The sequence below is a fragment of the Chenopodium album genome, chromosome 8 (genome assembly GCF_948465745.1).
Source record: "Chenopodium album chromosome 8, dcCheAlbu1.1, whole genome shotgun sequence".
Taxonomy (NCBI): Eukaryota; Viridiplantae; Streptophyta; class Magnoliopsida; order Caryophyllales; family Amaranthaceae; genus Chenopodium; species Chenopodium album.
Window position 1 is genome coordinate 5,172,399 of NC_137841.1, and position 22,073 is coordinate 5,194,471.

General features: G+C 34.2%; 1 protein-coding gene and 1 pseudogene across 1 annotated transcript; both read right to left on the reverse strand.

Moving 5' to 3' along the window:
• Positions 1 to 14,392: 14,392 nt before the first annotated feature.
• Positions 14,393 to 16,810, reverse strand: LOC145555711 (PLAT domain-containing protein 3-like). The gene is made up of 2 exons (XM_081617440.1): positions 16,578 to 16,810; positions 14,393 to 14,995 (listed from the first exon to the last, which is right to left on the reverse strand). The coding sequence occupies exons 1-2, from the start codon at positions 16,647 to 16,649 to the stop codon at positions 14,558 to 14,560; spliced, it is 510 nt and encodes a 169-aa protein (XP_081473566.1). The 5' UTR covers positions 16,650 to 16,810; the 3' UTR covers positions 14,393 to 14,557.
• A 518-nt stretch (positions 16,811 to 17,328) lies between these two features.
• LOC145555712 (cytosolic sulfotransferase 15 pseudogene) lies at positions 17,329 to 18,603 on the reverse strand (annotated as a pseudogene).
• Between the last annotated feature and the right edge of the window lie 3,470 nt (positions 18,604 to 22,073).

Below are 22,073 nucleotides of genomic sequence, written 5' to 3' on the forward strand. Positions count from 1 at the left end.
TGAATCATCAAACGCATCTTATTCTTCCTCATCCTCAACATCTCCAATGCCTAGGATTCTTCTTTTGCCAGCTAGCACTATAGACCATTTTGAATCCATTGGGTCAGTTACGTAGAACACTTGCTTAGCTTGAGATGCAAGGATAAATGGTTCCGCACTATCATTCAAGTGGCCAAGATCTACAAGAGTAAAGTCCTCATGTTTGACGTTACGCCTGATATTATCAACCCACTTACACTTGAAAAGAGCAACCGTGAAGTCACAATAATCAAGCTCCCATATTTCTTGAATTCGACCATAGTATGACAACTCTGCATCGACAGGTGATTTATCCTTAGAACTTGCAAACTCCCTTGACGATGCCACAAGAGTTACACCACTGTTTTAGGTGGAGGAAGATTTCAAATCACGAGCCTCGGTCCAAAAAGTGTACCCATTGATGTCATATCCCTCAAATGAACGGACATCATCCCTAGGACCGTACGCAAGCCACCGTACTGTATCGGTCACATTAGTATCATTCAATCCACTCAATACTCGTTCATGAAACCAATCAACAAATTTCTTATTATGCAACTGCATAAGTGCCCTTTCACCTTTGGATGGAAATTCGGCACGCAAACAAGCCATGTGCTCGTCTAAATATGGGTGCACATCTGAAACATGGTGCAACACATAAAGGTGTGCTTGTAAGAACTGATCTCGGTCTGGTGACATTCGTTTCGACCCAATTGTGCCATGACCATCAAGTCTACCTTCATGTCGAGAAGTAGGAAGACCAATAGGTTGAGCAAGGGCTATGTAGTCCGCCACAAAGTTACCTATCTCCTCACCCACTGTCCCTTGCATTATACTTCCTTCAGGTTAAGCTGGTTCCGTACTTTATCTTGTAATGTACCCATGTGTCTTTCAAAAGGGTAGCACCACCTCATGAACACTGGACCGCACAACTTAACCTCACGCACCAAATGAAGAACCAGATGAACCATTATGTCAAAAAATGAGGGTGGGAAATTGTAGACACCCATTTGTGTCTCCCCAAAACCAAACCCGGTGATGAGTGCCTTTCACGTCAAATCATAATCGAATGAAACAAAAGTGTGGAAAGGTCTAGTGTTGCAAAAAGTTTTATTTCTTTTCTTTTCTTTTCTCCTTGTTTTTGAAAACTTTATTTTTAAGAAAACAGCCAATCCAGTTTGGTTGGTCCATAATATGGGTCCAATAGTGGTGTAGTTGGATGGGGTTTGCAAAGACCTTTCCAACGATATATTATAAGCCCAATTCCAATGAATATTGAGGAAGTTATGGCCAATTTACTAAACTGGGCCCGGTTTGAGCTTTAAGTACGGCCCAATGATCTAGGGGAGGGCCTAATATGATTTATCATTCCTAATGTAATTAGGAATGGTTTTGGTCTTTTAGAACATTCTAGAAGGTTTTATCATTCTTAATTCAATTAGGATTCTTCAGAGTTTTAATTAGATCAAATAGCATTTTCGACCGAAATTATATTATTTTATCTTCCAGTACATTAAAATTATCAGATTTTCGAAAACGCGTTAAAATCCGGTTTGGCGTCCAACCCCAGTCCTTGGCGCTTGGAATCAGGATTGGCGCCAGACGCCAGTCATTGGCGCCTGGCGCTAGCCACTGGTCCTGGCGCCAATGAGCCAGGGCTGGCGCCAAGTTAGTTTTTCGATCTTCAGACTCTGTTTTGATAAATTATCTTTTTTGGGTGTTTTTCTCTATAAATATCGTATCAAAAACTCCGTTTTCAATAATCATCGATATCTATCATTCACCAATTCTTTCTTTTCTTAAGTTTTAATAAACTCCGTTTTCATTCATCAATTTTCCGGATTTTTAATCAATTCTCTTCTTTCATCTTCATCATTCATTCATCAATTTTCGATAACATTAATCTTTTAGCATTCTTTCTAAATTTTGCTTTTCCATACAAAATTCCGCGTTCACAAGATCTAGAAAAACCTAGCCATATTCGAAGTTGCCTTCGCCCTAGACATGAAAGGTTTTAATTTCTGAGGGTTTGGTCCCAAATCTCTCTTTCAATTATTTAATTTAATTATTTTGATTATTATTTTCCTTGAAGTTACTAACGTGTGTATTTTGTAATTAGAAAGAGGTACGAGGCATCCAAGTAAGTACTTTAGTGGTTTAATTGATTTATGATGTAGATATCATGCTTAGATTGTTATTTATGATTCCTAGTATCATGTCTAGGGTATCTTTAATTTTAAGTATGATAAAGTATGATGCTTCCTATGTTCTTTCTAATGATTATTATTAATTATTATGATTATTTATTATGTTGCTTGATATGCATATTATTTTATATTATTTATTGCTTGATCACCTTTTATTGTATGTTAAAGGGAATTGGTATTTGCAACCACGCTTAATAAGATAATTAATAATCTTGTTAGGTTAATTGTGATTATAATTCAAGTGATCGCCAATAATAGATTTATTTGTGCATTAAAATTCAACCAACACAGATTAAACAGGTTTAGGGTTAATCCTATTGATTGTATGTTAATCAGAAGGCGCACATGAATACGAGCAGAATAAAGTAGAGGCCTATTATTAGGGCAGGTTCAGTCTCTTTTAGGTTGGATTTGTACCTTCATCCCCAAACCCTTATTTGGTTCATGACCTTATGGATTTGACGATCTCTTGGATCGTTAAGGGGTGTAACCTTCACCTCGTGAACGGTTTACAAGTTCCTTAAAAACTTGTTGGCGACTCTTTTGCTCTATCTTCTTCCCTTTTGGACGCCACCGTACTTTAGTGTATGATCACAGTGGGGTTCAAGCTAGTGGGATTTTTTAAAAGCTTGAAACTATTCCCTACAGAAATACATCTCAAATTTGCACAAAGTCACAACCACATCTGCTTGCAAAGCATCTAGTGTACAAGGATCAAGAACTTTGCTACAAATTGTATTGAAAAACGAACAAAGGCTTGTAATCGCTTCCCTCACGTTTTCGGTAGAATACCACGGATTGCAATCGGTAGGAATACTTGCATCATAATGTGACAATCATGGGATTTCATACCTGTCAACTTCAATTCTCCATTTAAGGTTACAAATCTTTTCATGTTAGATGAGTACCCTGATGGAACCTTAATGCCGTACAAACATGCACAAAACATACGTTTCTCTACCCTTGACAATGTATAGCAAGCCGGAGGTAAATAATTCTTTTCATCCTTCCCTTTACCCTTAACTTTCTTCTTTGACGCATCTTTGGCCTTTCCCTTTCCCTTGCTCTTCTCCTTCCCTTTTTTCGAAACATTTTCATCTTCTATTATCGGCTCCTTCCCCTTTCTAACCTTTTCTTGAGGCCACAATTCTGGACGAATCCCCATCTCTTTCAAATCTAACCGTGCACCCTTTCCGTCCTTTGTTTTGCCTGGGATATTCATAAGCGTCCCCAAAAGAGCATCACACACATTCTTCTCTATATGCATCACATCAAGACAATGCCTAACGTCATGTTCTCTCCAGTACGGCAGCTTCCAAAAGATTGATTCTTTCTTAAACAGAGCAGCTGAGACCACAGTTTTTTCTAATTTTCCAAACACCGTTCGTATCCCTTTCACCCGAGCACTAATCTCAGCACCAGTCAATGGTCTAGGCGCAGTATCCTCTTCCACGGTTCCATCGAAAGCCTTTTTCTGCCTACGGTACGGGTGATCACGCCTAAGGAACCTTCGAGTCCGTAGGTAGACATCTTTGTGAGAATGAGTCAGGTATACGCTTGATGTGTCATCAATACATATGGGGCATGCTTTTTTCCCGTTGACCTTGTACCCACACAAGTTGCCATATGCAGGGAAGTCATTCATGGTCCACATAAGGGCTGCACGCAATGTGAACATCTTGTTCTGATGAGCATCGAAAACGGAAACCCCTTCGTCCCACATCTTTCTCAAGTCGTCAATAAGCGGCGCAAGGTAAACATCTATGTCGTTTCCAGGTTTCTTAGGACCAGTTATTAGCAATGAAAGCATTACATACTTACGTTTCATGCACAGCCAAGGAGGCAAATTATAAATCACTAAAAGTATCGGCCATGTGCTGTGTTGGGTACTAAGAGTGCCAAATGGATTCATCCCGTCCGTGCACAACCCAAGCCTTAAATTTCTGACTTCATTACCAAATTCCTCGAACTTCAAATCAATGTTCTTCCACTGTGGAGAGTCAGTTGGATGCTTCAGCATTCTGTTTTTCTTTCTTCCCTCTGCATGCCACCTCAAGTTTTTAGCGTCTTTTGGTATTGAGAACAGACGCTTAAACCTTGGAATAATGGGAAGATACCACAACACCTTAGCAGGAGGTCCCTCCGTGCCAGGATTGCAACTCATGCGCTTGTACCGCGACCGCTTGCATCGTGGACACTCCTGCAATTTTTCATACTCATTTCGATACAAAATACAGTCATTAGGACATGCATGTATCTTCTTATACTCCAAACCAAAGGCACACATGAGCTTCTTTGCGTAATAATAAGACTTAGGAATTTCATTCCCATCAGGCAACATAACACTTAATGCGGTCAACAAAGAAGTAAAACTGATGTCCGTCCACCCATGCTTCGACTTAATGTTGAAAAGTGTTAGCACGGCCGATAGTTTGGAGTATTTTTTGCACCCGGGATACAAAGGCTTTTTGGAAGCCTCCGATAATAATTCAAACACTTCACCTTCAACACCTTGCAACATCTCATCCACTTGTTCATCCTCGACCTCATCCGCCTGATCTTCATCGGCTCCATCCTCACCATTATCAACAATATACTCATCATTCTCGTATTCCTCGTCCACATGAATCTCAGTGCTTCTAACACGCACATCATTCCGATCAAGATCCCCACTGTACTCTCCACTTTCTCCGTGCCAAATCCACACATGGTATAATTGCCTAAACCCACGACATAATACATGATCTCTAATGATTTCAACACTATCGACCACATTCACACAATTACAATCAACACAAGGACAATAAAGGCCTTTGCCTCCCAGTTTGCGTTGATAAGCTAAAGCCCTCTCGCAAAACTCTTGAACCCCATTCCAAAATTCCAATGTATCGCGTCTACCATACATCCAACCACGATCCTTCTCCATTTAGTAAATTGTCTATAAACATATATAGCAACATATAATTTATAATGTGTAAGTGCTACATATTTTATGTAAATCAAATTCAAGTACAAAACGTGAATATACCATTCATATAGTGAAAAAATGCATGTTTCCAAAGGGTCCTTATCACTCCAACCTAACCCATCCTTGAATGTCTACTCTCACTAGTGAATGTATGTCAACTTTCCAATTTTAAGGAAAATCCGGCAGCATTTCCCCCTAGTTCTCCAAGTACACGATGTAGATAATTAATTACCCACATATGTACCCAGAGAACATAGTGAGGAAATGGTAAGCGAAGATGTTCCTTAAAATCGAAAAGAAAACATACATTCACCACCTAAGTGAGAGTACACATTCAAGAACAGTCCCAACCGGGGACTATTCAAGACTTTCTCCTAATGAGAAAGCCTTGAACGGGTATCTAGGCATATGATGATGCAAGTATTCTATATATTGTTGTATTTATTTGCAATTAAACAATACACAAGTTGCAATTTCATGAATCACCTTTTATTAAATGGATAAATAGAAAGAAATATAGCTAAGTAAAGTTTATAAGTCATACCAATATAGAAACTACCCACTTGAGCTCAATATGTAGTCCTCAAGCTAATTAAACTCGTGCTTCAATTCACAAATCTGTTAAAAAAAAGAAAAAAAACAATATACAAAAATTAGGTTAAATATAAGGTATGTACTATTTCTTTCTCATAACATGTCAACTCACTAATTTATTTATAAGCTAAAACACATCATTCATTGAACTAACAATTGCTAAACTAACAAGGTTACTAATATCTAATAGCTACATATAACAAGTGTATCATTTTTTCCACAAGGAGTAAAAATGCAAGATTAAGATCAAAATTTTGAGATAACAACAAGGCCTTAGTCTCAAAATGATTTGGGCTCCGCTAACATGAATCGTCATAAGGAATTAATGCAAGTTAATCCCCAAAACTGCATCACCCTATTCCCCTTCTACCAACACCTTACTCCCAACAATTATCACTGCCACGACCATTCACCCCACTAGCCTCAGCCAAACCACCAGTGAACCACACCACCCAGTGCCATTGGCCTGCACAACCCACAAAATTTTCCCGCGGAAAACCCCACCATTATATTCAACCTTCCATCGATCTCAATCACTTATAACCATCATCACAACATCCCCACCATTCACAATTAAAATTCTACACTAAGATGGGTGAAACCTGGAACTATTCAGATCAATTCACCTCTAAAAGTTAATACTCGATGTTAGTCACTTTACTCACTTAGTCCAATCATATGCGCATCATAAAAAGTATTTTTCAAAATAAAATTAGCAAGCAGCCACTAATTTTGATAACTTAGTGATCAAATATAGCAAAAAATTCACCCAAAACTTCAAATTAGATCATCTTTTTTTTTCTTTGTTAAGGGTTCATTAATCATTTACACTATATTTCATAAGAATTTCTGGTTGAACCAAATAACATTTAGAGGCAATGCAAGCAATATTGAAATCCACATAATGTCAAACAATCGAGTATCAAGAATATACACTCCTCAATTTTCCTAGGTTCTACTCACTTTCTGTTTTCATCTGTTTTTTTAATTTCCACTGACTTATTAATTAATTCCTTTGATGGCATTCAATTCAATTTTGTCCCAATTTTAGAGAAAGAGACTATATACTAATATTGAATTCAATTATTCAATATTTCAATTCATAATTTAATTCATAATTTCATACTCTAAATCTCAAATTCTAAACAAAAAACAGAACCTTATTGAAAGTTTGAAACAAATTAAAAGAGAAAGGAAAGAAGGGGACCTACGGTTGGAGGCTGTGAAGCGTTGGAGGAGTTGGAGCCTTGCTGCCTTGGAGGCTGACTTGCCGCCGAGAAGAAATTGGGGTCGTGAATGGGTGAGGTGTGAGACCGTAACTGAGCAAAAAGAGGAACTTCAAGCTTCAACAAAGAGGTGAATTGAAGAGGGGTTAGGGTGACTACTGACTAGCCGTCGCGGCGTCGCCGGTCGCCGGACCTGGAGACTAAAATACCGAGGAAGGAGAAGGGGCGAAGAGAGAGAACGAATGAATGGTGGTGGCCTGAAAATGGAGAGCTACGCTTTAGGGCTGGAATTTGAATGAAACAGTGAATGAGCACGAAAGAGAGAAGGAAGAAGAAAGAAAGTTTAAGCGGTTTTTTTTTTTAAATTAAGGCACCGGTTCAAATGGCACCGGTTCAAACCGGTGCCCTTTTTATTTTTGGCACCGGTTTGGTTTGAACCGGTGCCTTATATATTTTTGTAAAAGTGCGCCCAAATTTGGGCCGGTTTAGGGCACCGGTTTGGCCTGAACCGGTGCCTTTATGGGGGTGCCTTATTCTTTTTTTCTACTAGTGCTAAGACTAGTGAGTGTAGGTGATATGTTAAGACTCGTGTCATGACCATGTGGCTAGACTATGTGACTAGACTCGATTAAAGACTAAGTTAAGACTTCACGTATATGCATTAAACTGGACAGACTGTGGTATTTTAGTCATAACTTTTGATCTGTGACTTTGATTTAGATGAAACTTAACCAACGCCAAATTAAAGATAAAACTCGAGGATACGACTTGTAGTTCTTCCTAGAACCCCAGATATGACCAAAACAAGTTGACGTTTGTGCAGTATACGGGAATAAAAATCCGGGTTGACTTAAAGGAACTATGACTCGATTTTATGTTTATTTATTAGCTCAAATTAATTAATTAATTAATTAATTAAACAAAGTCCTTTAGTCATTAATCAGTTTATTTAGTATTAACACAAGTCAAACAAACGGTTAGGAAAAATCACATAGAGTATGCACAACAAATAATGTACAATTAGTCAAGTAGGCAAATATGATGCAATGAGTTTGCAACCTAACCATGGCTCTAGTTCTCTAAAGTTTGGGATATGGTTTAGTCAATAGAGGGTCCATGGTTAATTGTCCGGATGCACCGCGCGGAAGCCTAACCGCGAAGGGTTGGCGCGAGTGGATGGGACACCGCGAATTTTAGAAAAAACTCGCTTCCATGGTTTGGTGAATTCAACATCTCGGATGTACCCTTTGTTGCACGGAGCATTCAATCGGGTAGATGGAGCATGAATTACCAGAGGGTTATGTCCATATGTAGAACACATATGGGTTTCAGAAAAGTGAGAAAAAATTCAATCAGAAAGTAGGATCGAGCAAACAATACGAAAAACCGGTCGAAATTAGAACGCATATTTCTGGCTCGATATTGGGGGAAATTGGTGCCAGCAATCAGAGACTGGCGCCAGCTTTTAACTGTAGCGCCTGGCGCCAATACTGGCGTCTGGCGCTACGACTAAAATGCTGGCGCCAAGCTCTGGCCCCTGACGCTACTTCCCACATGCCTCAGCAGCTTTCTGTGCTCGATAAAATTTTCCAGTTTCGCGCGGTGTTATTTTTGTCCTAGTTGTGAAAGATATTCCTCAAATTTCCTACGTGTAAAATCCTATGTTTTTAACTCATTACGGATGGTCTTTCCAATGAGATCTTTTTTATGCATATGACAATAATGTTAATCAAAATTACGCACATAAAATACTTAGAAAGTTTCGAGTCTCATCCACTCATTCTAAATCATTGCCGAAACAAATTCAGGAATTAAAATAGAAATCCTCCCCAGTGGAGTCGCCAAAAACTGTAGGGAATAAATTCAAGCGTTAATACCCTAGCTTGAACCCCACTGTGATCATACACTAAAGTACAGTGGCGTCCAAAAGGGAAGAAGATAGAGCAAAAGAGTCGCCAACAAGTTTTAGGAACTTGTAAACTAATCACAGGGTGAAGGTTACACCCCTTAACGATCCAAGAGATCGTCAACTCCATAAGGTCTAGAACCAAATAAGGGTTCGGGGATGAAGGTACAAATTCAACCTAAAAGAGATTGAACCTGCCCTAATAATAGGCCTCTACTTTATTCTGATCGTATTCATGTGCGTTTTCTAACTAACATGCAATCAATAGGATTAACCCTAAACCTGTTTATCTATGTTGGTTGAATATTAATGCACAAACAAACCTATTATTGGCGATCACTTGAATTATAATCACAATTAACCCTAAACAAGATTATTAAATATCTTATTAAGCGTGATTAGAAGTACAAATTCCCTTTAAACATGCAATAAAAGGTGTGATCAAGCAATAACAATAAATATCAAGCAACATAATAAATAATCAATATCATGAATAAAATTATAACCATCATAACAATAATCAAAGTAATAATTATAATCATAATAATAATCATAATAAATAAAATAATCATCATCGAAATAATAATAATAATAATATTCATAATCATCATAAATTATAACAATTATAATCATAGTCATGTTCATGTTAATATTAAAGCATAATAATAGCAAGATCCTAGGCATGATACTAACAAGATTAATAACAAACCCTAGCATGTCACTAAGCAATAAAAATCAAATCTTTAACCCTAACATGATACTAACAATCATAAATATTAGGAAGAACATAGGAAGCATCGCAACAATCATATTTAATATTAAAATTACCCTAGACATGATACTAGGAATAATAATAACAATATAAACATGATGTCTACATCATAACGAACATCAATAACAACCATTAAAGTACTTACTTTGATGCCTCGTACCTCTTTCTAATAACAAAATACACACGTTAGTAACTTCAAGGAAAATAATAAATCAATAATTAAATTAAATAATTGAAATAAAGATTTGGGACCAAACCCTCAGAAATTAAACCTTTCACGTCTAGGGCGAAGGCAACTTCGAATATGGCTAGGTGTTTCTAGATCTTGTGAATGCGGAAGTTTGTATGTGAAAAGCAAGGTTTAGAGAAAGAAAGAAAGATGAATGATTAAGGGAGAATTAAAGAATTAAAGCTGATTGTTGAGGAGAATTCGTGAGAATTGCTGAATTGGTGAATGAAAACGGAGTTTTTAATACGTTATTTATAGAGAAATCAGCCAAAAAGATAAAATATCAAAACAGAACACTTGGCGCACGCAAAACAGAGCTGGCGCCAGCACCAGCTAATTGGCGCCAGGCGCCAATGGCTGGCGCCAGGCGCCAAGCCTGGTTCCAGGCGCCAATGTCTGGAGTCAGGCGCCAGACCTGTTTTTAACGCGTTTTCGAAAATCAGATAAGTTTGCCGTACTGGAGGATAAAATCATATAATTTCCTCGAAAATGCTATTTGATTTTAATTAAAACTCTGAAAAGTCAACAAAAGTCAATTTATCAATGCTAATTGAATTAGGAATGAAAAGAACCTTCTAGAAGAATCTAGAAGACTAAAACCATTCCTAATTGCATTAGGAATGATAAATCATTTTAAGCCCTTCCCTAGATCATTGGGCCGTATATAAGGCTCAAACCGGGCCCAGTTTGGTAAATTGGCCATAACTTCCTCAATATTCATCGGAATTGGGCTTATAATATATCGTTGGAAAGGTCTTTACAAGCCCCATCCAACTACACTACCATTGGACCCATATCATAGACCAACCAAACTGGATTGGCTGTTTTCTTAAAATAAGTTTTCAAAAACAGAGAGAAGAGAAAAGAAATTAAAACTATCCGCAACACTAAACTTTCCACACTTTCACTTCATTCGATTATGATTTGACGTGAAAGGTACTCATCACTGGGTTTGGTTTTGGGGAGACACATTTGGGTGTATACAATGTTCATCAACTGTAATCGTAATTTGATTTTACTATCCCATAATGTTCCATCGCTTATTGTTAATTATTATTTAAAATTTGTCTTTTGATCATAGTGGTTAATTAACGTATTCTTCATTACATGATAGTATCATGTTCTTTTTCAATATTATAGATGCTCTTTAAATTTGGAAATCCATCATTGTCCCAAAAACTTCTCATCAACCTCGGTATTCCTGATTACAAAAAAGAAAAAAAAAGTTATATAAATCAGAAAAATGTGGATAACAAAATAATAATAATAATAATAATAATAATAATAATAATAATAATAATAATAATAATAATAAGGAAAAATTAGAAATAATAATCCCAACTTTCATCAATTTTGGTAGAATAATCCCAACTTTAGATTATATCAGAATAATCTGAACTTTGGGGGGTCTACTTTTTCTTCAATCCTAATGACCTATTATATCAGGTCACTTGACACGTGTCGAGTTTTAATTGGTCCAAAAATTTTTTAAAAAAAAAAATTTAAAAAAAAAAAAAAATCAATTTTGTTTTTAGAAAAACCACCCAGCCCAGGCTGCTAGCCTCGTCGGACCCCACGCAACCACCGCCAGGGTCACCGATGCAGCCGCTACCATCTAAACCACTATCCCCTTCCCTGAAACCTCCACGCAACCACCAACAAAACCCTCCCAATTCCACCCCAAAACTCACCGCGTGCCCTACGTCGTTTTTTCCCCCTCCCCCTGCGCGCGCTAATTGCCCTCCCCCTTCGCCGCTAAATCCCCTCCCTACGCGCCGCTAATTCACAAATCTGGTCGCCGCTAATTCGAAAACGGGTGGGGCTGGGTTAGGGGATTTGGGATGAGGGATGTCTGTTTTCTGGGGTAGGGGAGGGTCGGGGTTAGGTTCCGGGTCTGAGCCTGTGTTTTCCGGTGAAAGAGGGAGAGGACAGTTGCTCCGGTGAGCAGGGGTTGGGGGCTTCGGTGATCAGGGGTTGGAGGTTGGGTGATAACTGGTGGTTTTTTTTATTATTATTTGAATTTTGTTTTTAAAAAATATTTTTTAACCAATTAATTTGTGACACGTGTTACTTACATTAAAAAAAAAATTAACTCATTCAATCGGTAATCGGTATTTGGGATTGAAGAAAAAGAAAACCCCCCAAAGTTCGGATTATTCTAATATAATCTAAAGTTGGGATTATTCTACCAAAATTGATGAAAGTTGGGATTATTATTTCTAATTTTTCCTAATAATAATAATAATAATAATAATAATAATAATAATAATAATAATAATAATTGTTCGGGGTGTGGATCCAAGGGTTCTGCTGGGATCCAAGGGTTCTGTTGGGTGAGCTGGGCCCCGCCGACAACCTACACAAGGCAACACACGAAAACTGCATTCAGGGGTGGTTCGAGGAACCCCCCCTCCGATGCTTAAGTTAGAGAGTGTTTAGAGAGAGAAAATGTACTTCGAGAGATGTAGAGAGTGTAATAACTTGTGTGTCTAACCTCTTTTCCGTTGTACTTTGCTCTCTATTTATAGGTGTACGATCTCCTTTGTGGAGAGTTTGTCCTGGTCAGCTCTGCGGAATGACTCCATCGGGCTGGTGAGCCCCTCACAGTTGTTCTCTCGGCAATGAGTGCGCACCTTGGGGAGCTGGACGATAGTTCAGCGCGGGAGCTATCCTATATAATAATAATAATAATAATAATAATAATAATAATAATAATAATAATAATAATAATAATAATAATACCAGACAATCATGTCTACGTATAATCCTTTCTTTTTCTAAAGAAACATATATATATATATATATATATATATATATATATATATATATATATATATATATATATATATATATATATATATATATATATATAACATGAACATGAGAGTATAAGAACATACTTCGTATTAGACTAAAAGGAACATTCTTGGTATTATTGAAACCCAAAGAATATTTTTACGTATGCCTTGAAGAACATAGGTAATAGAATATTTTTACGTATATGACTGATCACACTGTGTGTCAGAGGTTACTTCGTCAGTATAATAGGGGTTTTTTTTTTTCTCAACAATGCATTATATATTGAAAAAAGTATTAAAAAAAAGTTCATATTACATATTTTGAAACTACACAACAAGCTGAATCTAACAAGATCGTCTTAAATGAAAGCTTATAGATTGTTAATTTATCTCTAATAGGACAAATAAAAATGAACATAAGGAGTTACAAACAGTGAAAAATAATGTGCGTAGCACATGACCTAATTAGGGCATGTTCTCTTCAGCTTATTTTCAATTCAGTTCAGTTCTTAATTTCCTTCTCTCATAAAATATTCAATTCAGTTCAGTTCAGCTCAATTTAGTCAATCAGAACAAACCCTTAATCTGATTACTTAAAAGAAAAACTAGTTTTTGAACCGGACGATGTCTCGGGTCATTGTTTGTAAATAAAAAAAAGAATAATAATACTCAATATGTAGCAACCAAAATTTTATGCTTAGTATTAGATTATTTTTCATTTGTCGTAAAAATTCCTTCAATTAAAGTATAATCAAAAAAGTGAAAAACTATATATATATATATATATATATATATATATATATATATTTATTAAGAACAAAGTAAACCTATCTTATGGTTAAAAGAAAAAACCTTTAAAAACTATGCATTTTTTAGTTACATACTTTAAACCTATATGAATTGTAAATGAATATTTGAAAGAAATGAAATTCATTTTTAATTTTTAATCATATTGTTGTTAAAATATACACATATAAGTTGACAATTAAAAATTTTAGAATTTATGAACATGAATAACTCATTTAAATGCAACTTATTACTCCGTACCAAGTATCATAAGATGTGTCATTTATGTGCCACATGATTGTATTTTAAATACATATAACCTATATGAATTGTAAATGAGTAATGGAAAGAAATGGAATTAATTTTGTAATCATATTGTTGTTAAAATATATACACATAAGTTGACAATTGAAATTTTAGAATTTATGAACATGAATTACTCATTTAAATGCAAATTATTACTACGTACCAAGTATCATAATATATGTGTCATTGATGTGCCACATGATTTGTCAAACCATAATGACATGTTGATAGAGTATAAAACATATTCCTGGGTCTCAACTATTAGTTTAAGCTTTTGGTTGAGATGGTCTTTTAACATGGTATCGGAGCCAGCGTGACATATAGGTCACGGGTTCAAATCTCATCCACCTCCACTTTCAAGTGAAATATTAAGCGCTGGGTATGAGGAGGGCCCATGCTGCATCCACACTTCTAGCCCAAACGGGTTCTCGTGTGAGGGGGCGTGATAGAGTATAAAACATATTCCTGGGCCTCAACTATTAGTTTAAGCTTTTGGTTGAGATGGTCCTTTAACACATGTGGCGAGATTGGTGACACATGGTAGGATTACAATCTTTGGCATTGATCTGAGTTTTAATATATATATTGATCGATTGATATCCCAATACATACAACACATTTCTCATTTTCAACTCACATTCCAATAAAAGCCAAAGTGCAAAACTCAATCAATAACTAAGCAATTACGCACTACAAGTTAAATTAATTGTAGCATAACCAAGTTAGAGGCCGAATCAAATCTTCTAGCTAGGAGCATATACCATCATCCCTAATAATCTCATCACACAAATACACACCCCGACTAGCGGTACCAAATGGTGGCTCATCGACGGCCAACCACGCATTAACCGGGAAATTAATCTTCCGACAACCCCGACTTGGTGCAATAGAGGTAACTTCAACATAGTCCACGTACCAACCGGGAGATACGCCGGTGTTATCATGACTTAATGTCATGCTACAAAGGGGGCCTCTTAAGCAATTGCCTTTCACAGCAAATGTATCCAAATTTCCACTTCTAAAGTAGTAATGATATTTGCTCATAATCCCCCAAGATTGAAGGTTTGTGATGTTTAAGCGATTGAAATATTTGTCACGTAATTCAAGGTTCACTTTAGCATACGTTGTTGCGGTTTGTGCATTGCCGGTTTGCACGTAGATTACGTAGGTGCATTCATCATCATCCTGAAAGAATTGAACAAATTATGTATTTTAGGATAGATAAATGTGTAAATTGATAGAGTATAAAAACGTATTTATGTAATTCAACCATCAGCATAAACTTTTAGTTAAGATGATTCACTAACATGGTATCTGAACTAGCGTATCCACTCCTCCTTTCAAAGTGGAATATTAAGCGCAAAGTATGAGAAAGAGCTATTATGTATCCACACTTTAAGCCAAATAGTTTTTAATGTGAGAGGCGTGATAAAGTATAAAAACATATTCATGGGTCTCAACTATCAAGTTAAAGTTTTAGTTAAAATGGTCCACTAACATAGATCAACATTAACATTTGGATTGGATTATGGGGTGTAAGTCGTGTAACTAAACTATCAATATTTATCCTAACAAGTCCCTTCTAGTATAAAATTTAATAAATAAAAAAAAATGAATATCGCCCTAAGCTATTATAGCTGATTAATATAAGTGGTTTAATTTAAATAGTTTGATTGCCTTGTTGTATTGGAAGTTTAGACAATCTTTGTACTTAATCTATTTTGCCAAAGACCGATCCTACAAGCTTTTCAAACAAACATGCCGACTTTTATCTTAATATATACTCCCTCTGTCTCATTATTTCATGCCTATGAAAACACGGTAATTAAGGAGATGTTGAAGAAGAATATTCTATTGGAAAGATATATATATATATATAAAATAAAATAAAATAAAATAAAAAAAAGAATATCATATGAAAAAGAGAAAAAGTAAGTAATGATTTTTTGGGTATATGTGTATTTTGTATGGGAAAGATATAAAGTAAGTAATAATTATGGCCGCCTCTCCTCCTTTCTCTCTCCAAAACTCTAGCCTCCATTGTTGAATTTTGAAGGGGCTTCCATTGATTTTAATAGGTGGAAAGCCCCAATCCTTTTTTAGGTTTATAATAATGCTTCCTCTTTTTGGGAGGAACTTTTCTCTCTCGAAAGAAAGGGTTTCCGATCTCTTTCGAAAGACAAGGGTTTTTCGACCTCCTTCGAAAGACAAGGTTTATCTCCTCTTTTCGTGGGAGACATTTCTTAGTTTTGAATTCATGGTAGCCGATCTAATGAATTGTCGTGAAATTATTTCGTTGGTGAAAAAGTTATCAAGTTTTCGAATACGAACAGATGAATTAGAAGGAAAACATCCTCACGGCTACAAAGGATCGTTAGATTGTCTCTCGACTCGACGATCGTAGTTTTTATGAAGGAAAATTTTATTTGATTCAATATCTTATGTACGTATTTGTTAACATCGAATCTCTATTGTAGATGTTGTATGACTTTTAATTAATGAAATATTTTTGCTATTAAAAAAAATAATAATAAATAATAGCGACCTTGAACAAAATGATGTATTTTCTATCTCTAACTCATGCTGTTGTAACCCTTGTTGCTTTATTTTTTTTGCAGGACTATGAGAGTTATCGATTAAAGGTCAACTAAACAATACTATACGCCGGAGTATTTGCTAAACTCGTGATCAACTAAATCAATAGAAAAAAGAACAAAAACGAGAATGATCATCTAACAAAAAACAAATTAAAAATTTTGATTCTTACCCATGAATAGACTGGAAAGGAGACACAGGCAAAGATCAACATTGTGCTGAATAATAGAAGCTTGGCTTCCATTTTTGCGATTTCCTTGTTCTTTCTTCAATTCTCGTTGAAATTTGGTGGATGAAATAATAATAATACGTCAAATTAACTATTGAAACATGGAAGCATATTTATCCCCTCATAAACAAACAAGAAAAAAAATTGAATAAATTAAAGTTAAGCCTTCTAATCGTTAGTTGTTAAATAGATCCCTTAAATTAATGATTAAAAAAATACCGCAAATGACATTATGGGAAGCACGTACTATTTCAATGACATTTCATTACACACTTATGCTTTTTTTTTTTTTTTTTTTTTTTTTTTTTTGTATGGATTTGTTTATTCAAACTTTTCAATGTACTCCGTACTTTTTAAATTCAGCATCATCAAAAGTTAAAGTTGTGGGTCATTTGAAAAATGACTACCATAAGATAAATATGTACTAAGTTCGATCTTATCCTTTTCACTTGATGAGAGAAGAAAAGAAGAGAGAAAGTTGTCAAACATTTTTTTTTTTTTTTTTTTTTTTTTTTTGAGAAGTAAAACCAATGATGTTGGACTGATCATTGATGGTTACCAAAAAAAAAAAAAAAAAAAAAAAATATTAGTTTAGACTTACATATGTATTTATCTTCTAGTAAAACTAGTAAAGTACATCATTTTGAAGAAGAGAGAAATGCATACAAGTAACTAAGATCATGATGACCATAGCTAAAACAGATTGACCTTCTAGTCAAAATATGAATTCCAAATCAAATCAACAATACATAACATCTATTGAACCCAAAACTAGTTCATATAAAGGTGAAATAGGGCATAAGATAAGACAACCTAAGTAGTTTACAGATATTACAAACACATATTAAGCAAATTTTTAAAACATAAAGATACACATACAAATTATAAACCATCAAACTCTAAGACTTCAATATGTTTGGAAACTCCAAGCCAGTACCAGCCAACTTTTCATCCATGATTTGACTCAATCTTTCAACCATTTCCTCACTTAGAAGGTTAACCCAATCCCCCACCTCACCTTTCCTAAATAAGCCCTTGTTATCAAAGTTTAGTATAGATTTTCCATCCTTGTTAACTTCCAAAGTCTTCATATTTTGAAAGCTACACAACTTTGTAATCTCCTCGACAACATGATCTCTCTTCTCTTGTGCTGAAAAAGGGCACCCTAAAAATTCGGCTAATCTCATAACTTGAAGATTCACATCCTCTTTCAGATCTTCATATTTCAAAAACATAACCTTTTGAGGTGAATTCAGACTTTTTTTCCAGTAACCCAACATATGATCCCAGTATGGACCATATCCTACTTGACCCATACAATACATATCAAAGGCCTCTTCTAATGAGAAAGGCCCAAGATTAGTAGGCCTAATATTAGTTATAAAATGCCAAATTGATACAAAAGTGTCAAAAGGGTTCCTACATATGTAAACAACCTTGCAATTAGAGTTATTAATAATGGTTTTAGGCAAGGAATTGTAAGGTACATGAGATGCAAAAAGCCTTGGAGAATCGAGATTTGATAAATTTGGAACTTGGTTATTTGCATAAACCTTGTACTCTAAGAATGGTACAAGGTCATGTGGGTTAGACCTTTGCAAGGGGTGGTCTATGGAGTTGACATCAAATCGACATCGATTTACTATCGTGAAAACAAGAGCTTTTAACCAAGTAGTGCCGGATTTTGGAATAGTAGCAACGATCACATCACTATCTTGAGCTTCAAAGTGGGTTTGAGCTGAGATTATGGCTTGGATTTCTTTGGGTTGACACCAAAAACTTTGAAAAAGGTAGAGATTTGGAGTTCTCCATCCTTTAACTTTAGGAAGGGATAAAAGTAGTTCCTTGCAACTCTTTGTTATACCTTGGAACTCTTCTTCTTCTTGTTGTTCTTCTTCTTCCTTTGGGAAGTTAAGAGTATCCATTTATAATAAGTAAGTAGTAATATTTTGTGTTGAGTTTAAAATGGTTTAAGAATTATATGTGAAGTACATGTTTTATATTACCTCCCGTTAACTATTATTTGCAACAAAGGGATATTATTTATGAGATATAAAATATTCCTTTGTTGCAAATAATAGTTTTTTTTTTTTTTTGGAAACCAAATTGCAAATAATAGTTAACGGAGGTAGTAGTTCACTTATAAGAGAGTATGTAGAGAACAAAGACAAATTTTTGTTTGTCGGCCCTGTTAGAGTACAAGTAATAAATAACTCAAAAAAAGTAGGATTATCAACTTGTCATCACATTTAGCACATGGTACGTCGAATCTATTGCATTGGGAACACATGTTTGGTATTGGTAATTTGGTGCTCCATGTATCAAGAATCAAGATAAGTTAAACAACTTTAGAAGAAACTCTAAAAAATTAATAATAATAATAAAAAAAAAAATAATAAAAAAAAAGACGATACAATACGAGAATATTATATTAATCGAACATGATATGTTTAATTAAATAGGTTGAATAATGTCGGTATCTTTCATAATGCGAAAGTAACACAACTCAACTTGTCTAAAAAAAAACAATAATTTATAGTACTTTTGATAAATATATTGAATGAAGAAGTTGATACTATTTCATATAACATGACAAGTGGTTCTTATACGTTTAAGTAAATGAATCAATACGACACGACTATACTTTAGTGCCAAGTAGTTCTTAAACATTTATAAATATTCAATTTTTATAATTTTACAATGTTTAATAATTAGATATATTATTGTTAAAATTATGCATTTGCAAGCGTGATAAATGAAAGATGTTAACTAAAAAATAACAGAAGGTGGTATGATTTATTAATATTCTACTTTTACATAAACTATTCCCTCACTATCACTTTTAATCATTTCTATTCTCCAAAAAACAAGTAAAATACATTTTGGGGACTCACCTTTTATACATTTATCATTCAAGGATTCACCTTTCATTTTTCATCCTAAGGTCTTGTTCACTTCACCTCAAAAAAATTATATTCAGCAAAAAGAGTTATATTTCAGTAAAAATAAGTTCGGTTCAATAAAAATAATTTCGTTCAATTTAATAAAAATAATTTCAATGTAGTAAAAATTAGTAAATTTAAAGAAGAAATATAATAGAAGATCAGTTTAGCAAAAATAATTTTTGTTCAGTAAAAATTAGGTAAAGTGAACGGACCGGGGTCTAAGAGGACTATCGGTGGATATTACAAGACGAATTTTGGTGAAGTAAGTTTTTTTTTTTTTTTTTTTACAAAGACTGGCATAATTGATGAGGTGGGTTTGTTAAAAAAATTTATTCCCTTCGTTTTTAAATACTTGCTTCATTTCTCCATGCGCGTAGTTTTAGGAGAATTGAAGAATATAATAAAATATGGAGCTATTGGGATAGGTGAAAGAATAAAAAAAATTGTAAAAAGAAAAAAGTAGTTGAGAGAAAACATGAAATTAATTAAATATATTAATGGTGGATTCACATAAATTAATTAAATATTATAAAGATTTCCAAATAAGAAAATGAAACAAGTATTTAAAAATGGTCGAAAAAAAAAGTGAAGTAATTATTTAAAAACGGAGGGAGTACGGTATATCTTGAAGAGTGATAGACTGCTACCCAAACGAATCCCTAGCGTGATTGAAGTCATATCCTCGCTGAATGCCTGAATCCTAACGACAAACGAGGAAGGACAGATCTTTCTATGAAGGCTATTATCGGGAGATAGGATTCTTTGCTAAAGAGCTGAAGTTTTTAAAGTGTTATTTAAGGGTTCGTTTGGCATTGCAGTGGTTTTCTGTTTTTTGGTTTTTTGTTTTCTCAAAGTATATGATATGAGTCCCATAATTAATCAAAAATTATATAAACTTATTAAAATTATGATAATTTTGAAAACTGACAACAGAAAAGTGGAAACACCTTTTTATTGTTTTCTGTTTTTGGTTTTTGGTTTTAAAAAAAAAAACAGAAAACTGAAAACCAAAACTGATGCCAAACAAGCCCTAAGAAATTAATTTTTTATTAAGGTATGGGGCAAAGCTGTCCTATACCAGGTAATGGGATATACTTCCTCATATATCTTGATCTCATTTATACAATTCACCTATTCGATCTCTTCTTATTCTATATAAATTTTTCTATTACTATTAAATATACATATGTATATTATGTAATTTAAAACACGTCTTTCTAATTTTATGATAAAATATTCTACAGGGTTATTTGTGTAATTCATATTCTTTACTTCCTTTTTTCCTACTATATGTAAGAGCATCTCCAATGGTATTAAAAAAGGATCTGCATGCAAATTAAATTAAATTGTAAGCATGTAGCTTACCATTGGAGTGACAATAAATGGTTCATCCTCGTTGCTTGATTTTCTACAGAAAGGTTCATCCTCTTATATTATGACATGTGTACGATAGATCGAAATTTATTTATTTTTTAATTTATTTTTCCAAGCTATAATATTCTATTGCTCAACATTGGAACATTTTGTAGCTTAAAAGAATTAGCTTGAAATTTTGATGTATCAAGGTAAGCTACAAGTCTTTGTAGCTTACCATTAGAGATGCTCTAATTGAATATGTATTACAATATACTCCCTTTTTTTATTATTTTTTTTAAATCAAAGACTATTAAATTGGTCTATGTTTGATTCACCTTAATTTTGCTGAACTAAATTTATTTTTACTGAACTGAACTTATTTTTACTAAATTGAACTTAATTTTACTGAACTGAAATTATTTTTACTGATTTTCTATTATAATTCTTCTTTAAGAAAACTGATTTTTAGTGAACTGAAATTATTTTTACTGAACTGAAATTAATTTTACTGAACTGAACTTATTTTTACTGAAGTGAAATTATTTTTACTTAATATTATTTTTTTAAGATGAACAGAACAGGGCCTTACTCTATTGTGTTTAAAATTTCATGTTACTCACTCACCAAATATATATATATATATATATATATATATATATATATATATATATATATATATATATATATATATATATATATATATATATATATATATATATATATATATATATATATATATATATATATATATATATATATATGGCTTAAGAAGAATTTTTAAATTTTTTCTAATTTGAAATGATTGAAATAATCTGTTCGAGTTGGAGAAATGGAGAAGATTGATTATTTTGTTTGTGAAAAAGAATTAAATATGTCTCTGGAAAGCAAAGTAACTACGTAGTAGAGCACTAGAGCCAATAACTCTTTGATTAATTATATATTAAGAATTTTTGGAAGCTAGTAAGCACTTCCTTGTGGTGACAGTTGTATTAAAACACATTTAGAAATTGAAGTAGTTTTGTAATTAAGTGGGCGAAATTTTTAATTATTAAATGATCGGAAGTCCCTTAATGATGGAAAAAGAAAGGTAAGTCCCCGAATGATGAAAAGTATTGGTTCCCAGTGGAAAAAAAAGTAT

Excerpts from the sequence above, each read along its gene's own strand:
- LOC145555711 (XM_081617440.1), bottom strand. The coding sequence starts at position 16,649 with ATGGAAGCCAAGCTTCTATTATTCAGCACAATGTTGATCTTTGCCTGT. Across the intron at positions 14,996-16,577 it reads CCTTTCCAGTCTATTCATGG|GATGATGATGAATGCACCTA; the intron begins GTAAGAATCAAA and ends CAATTCTTTCAG.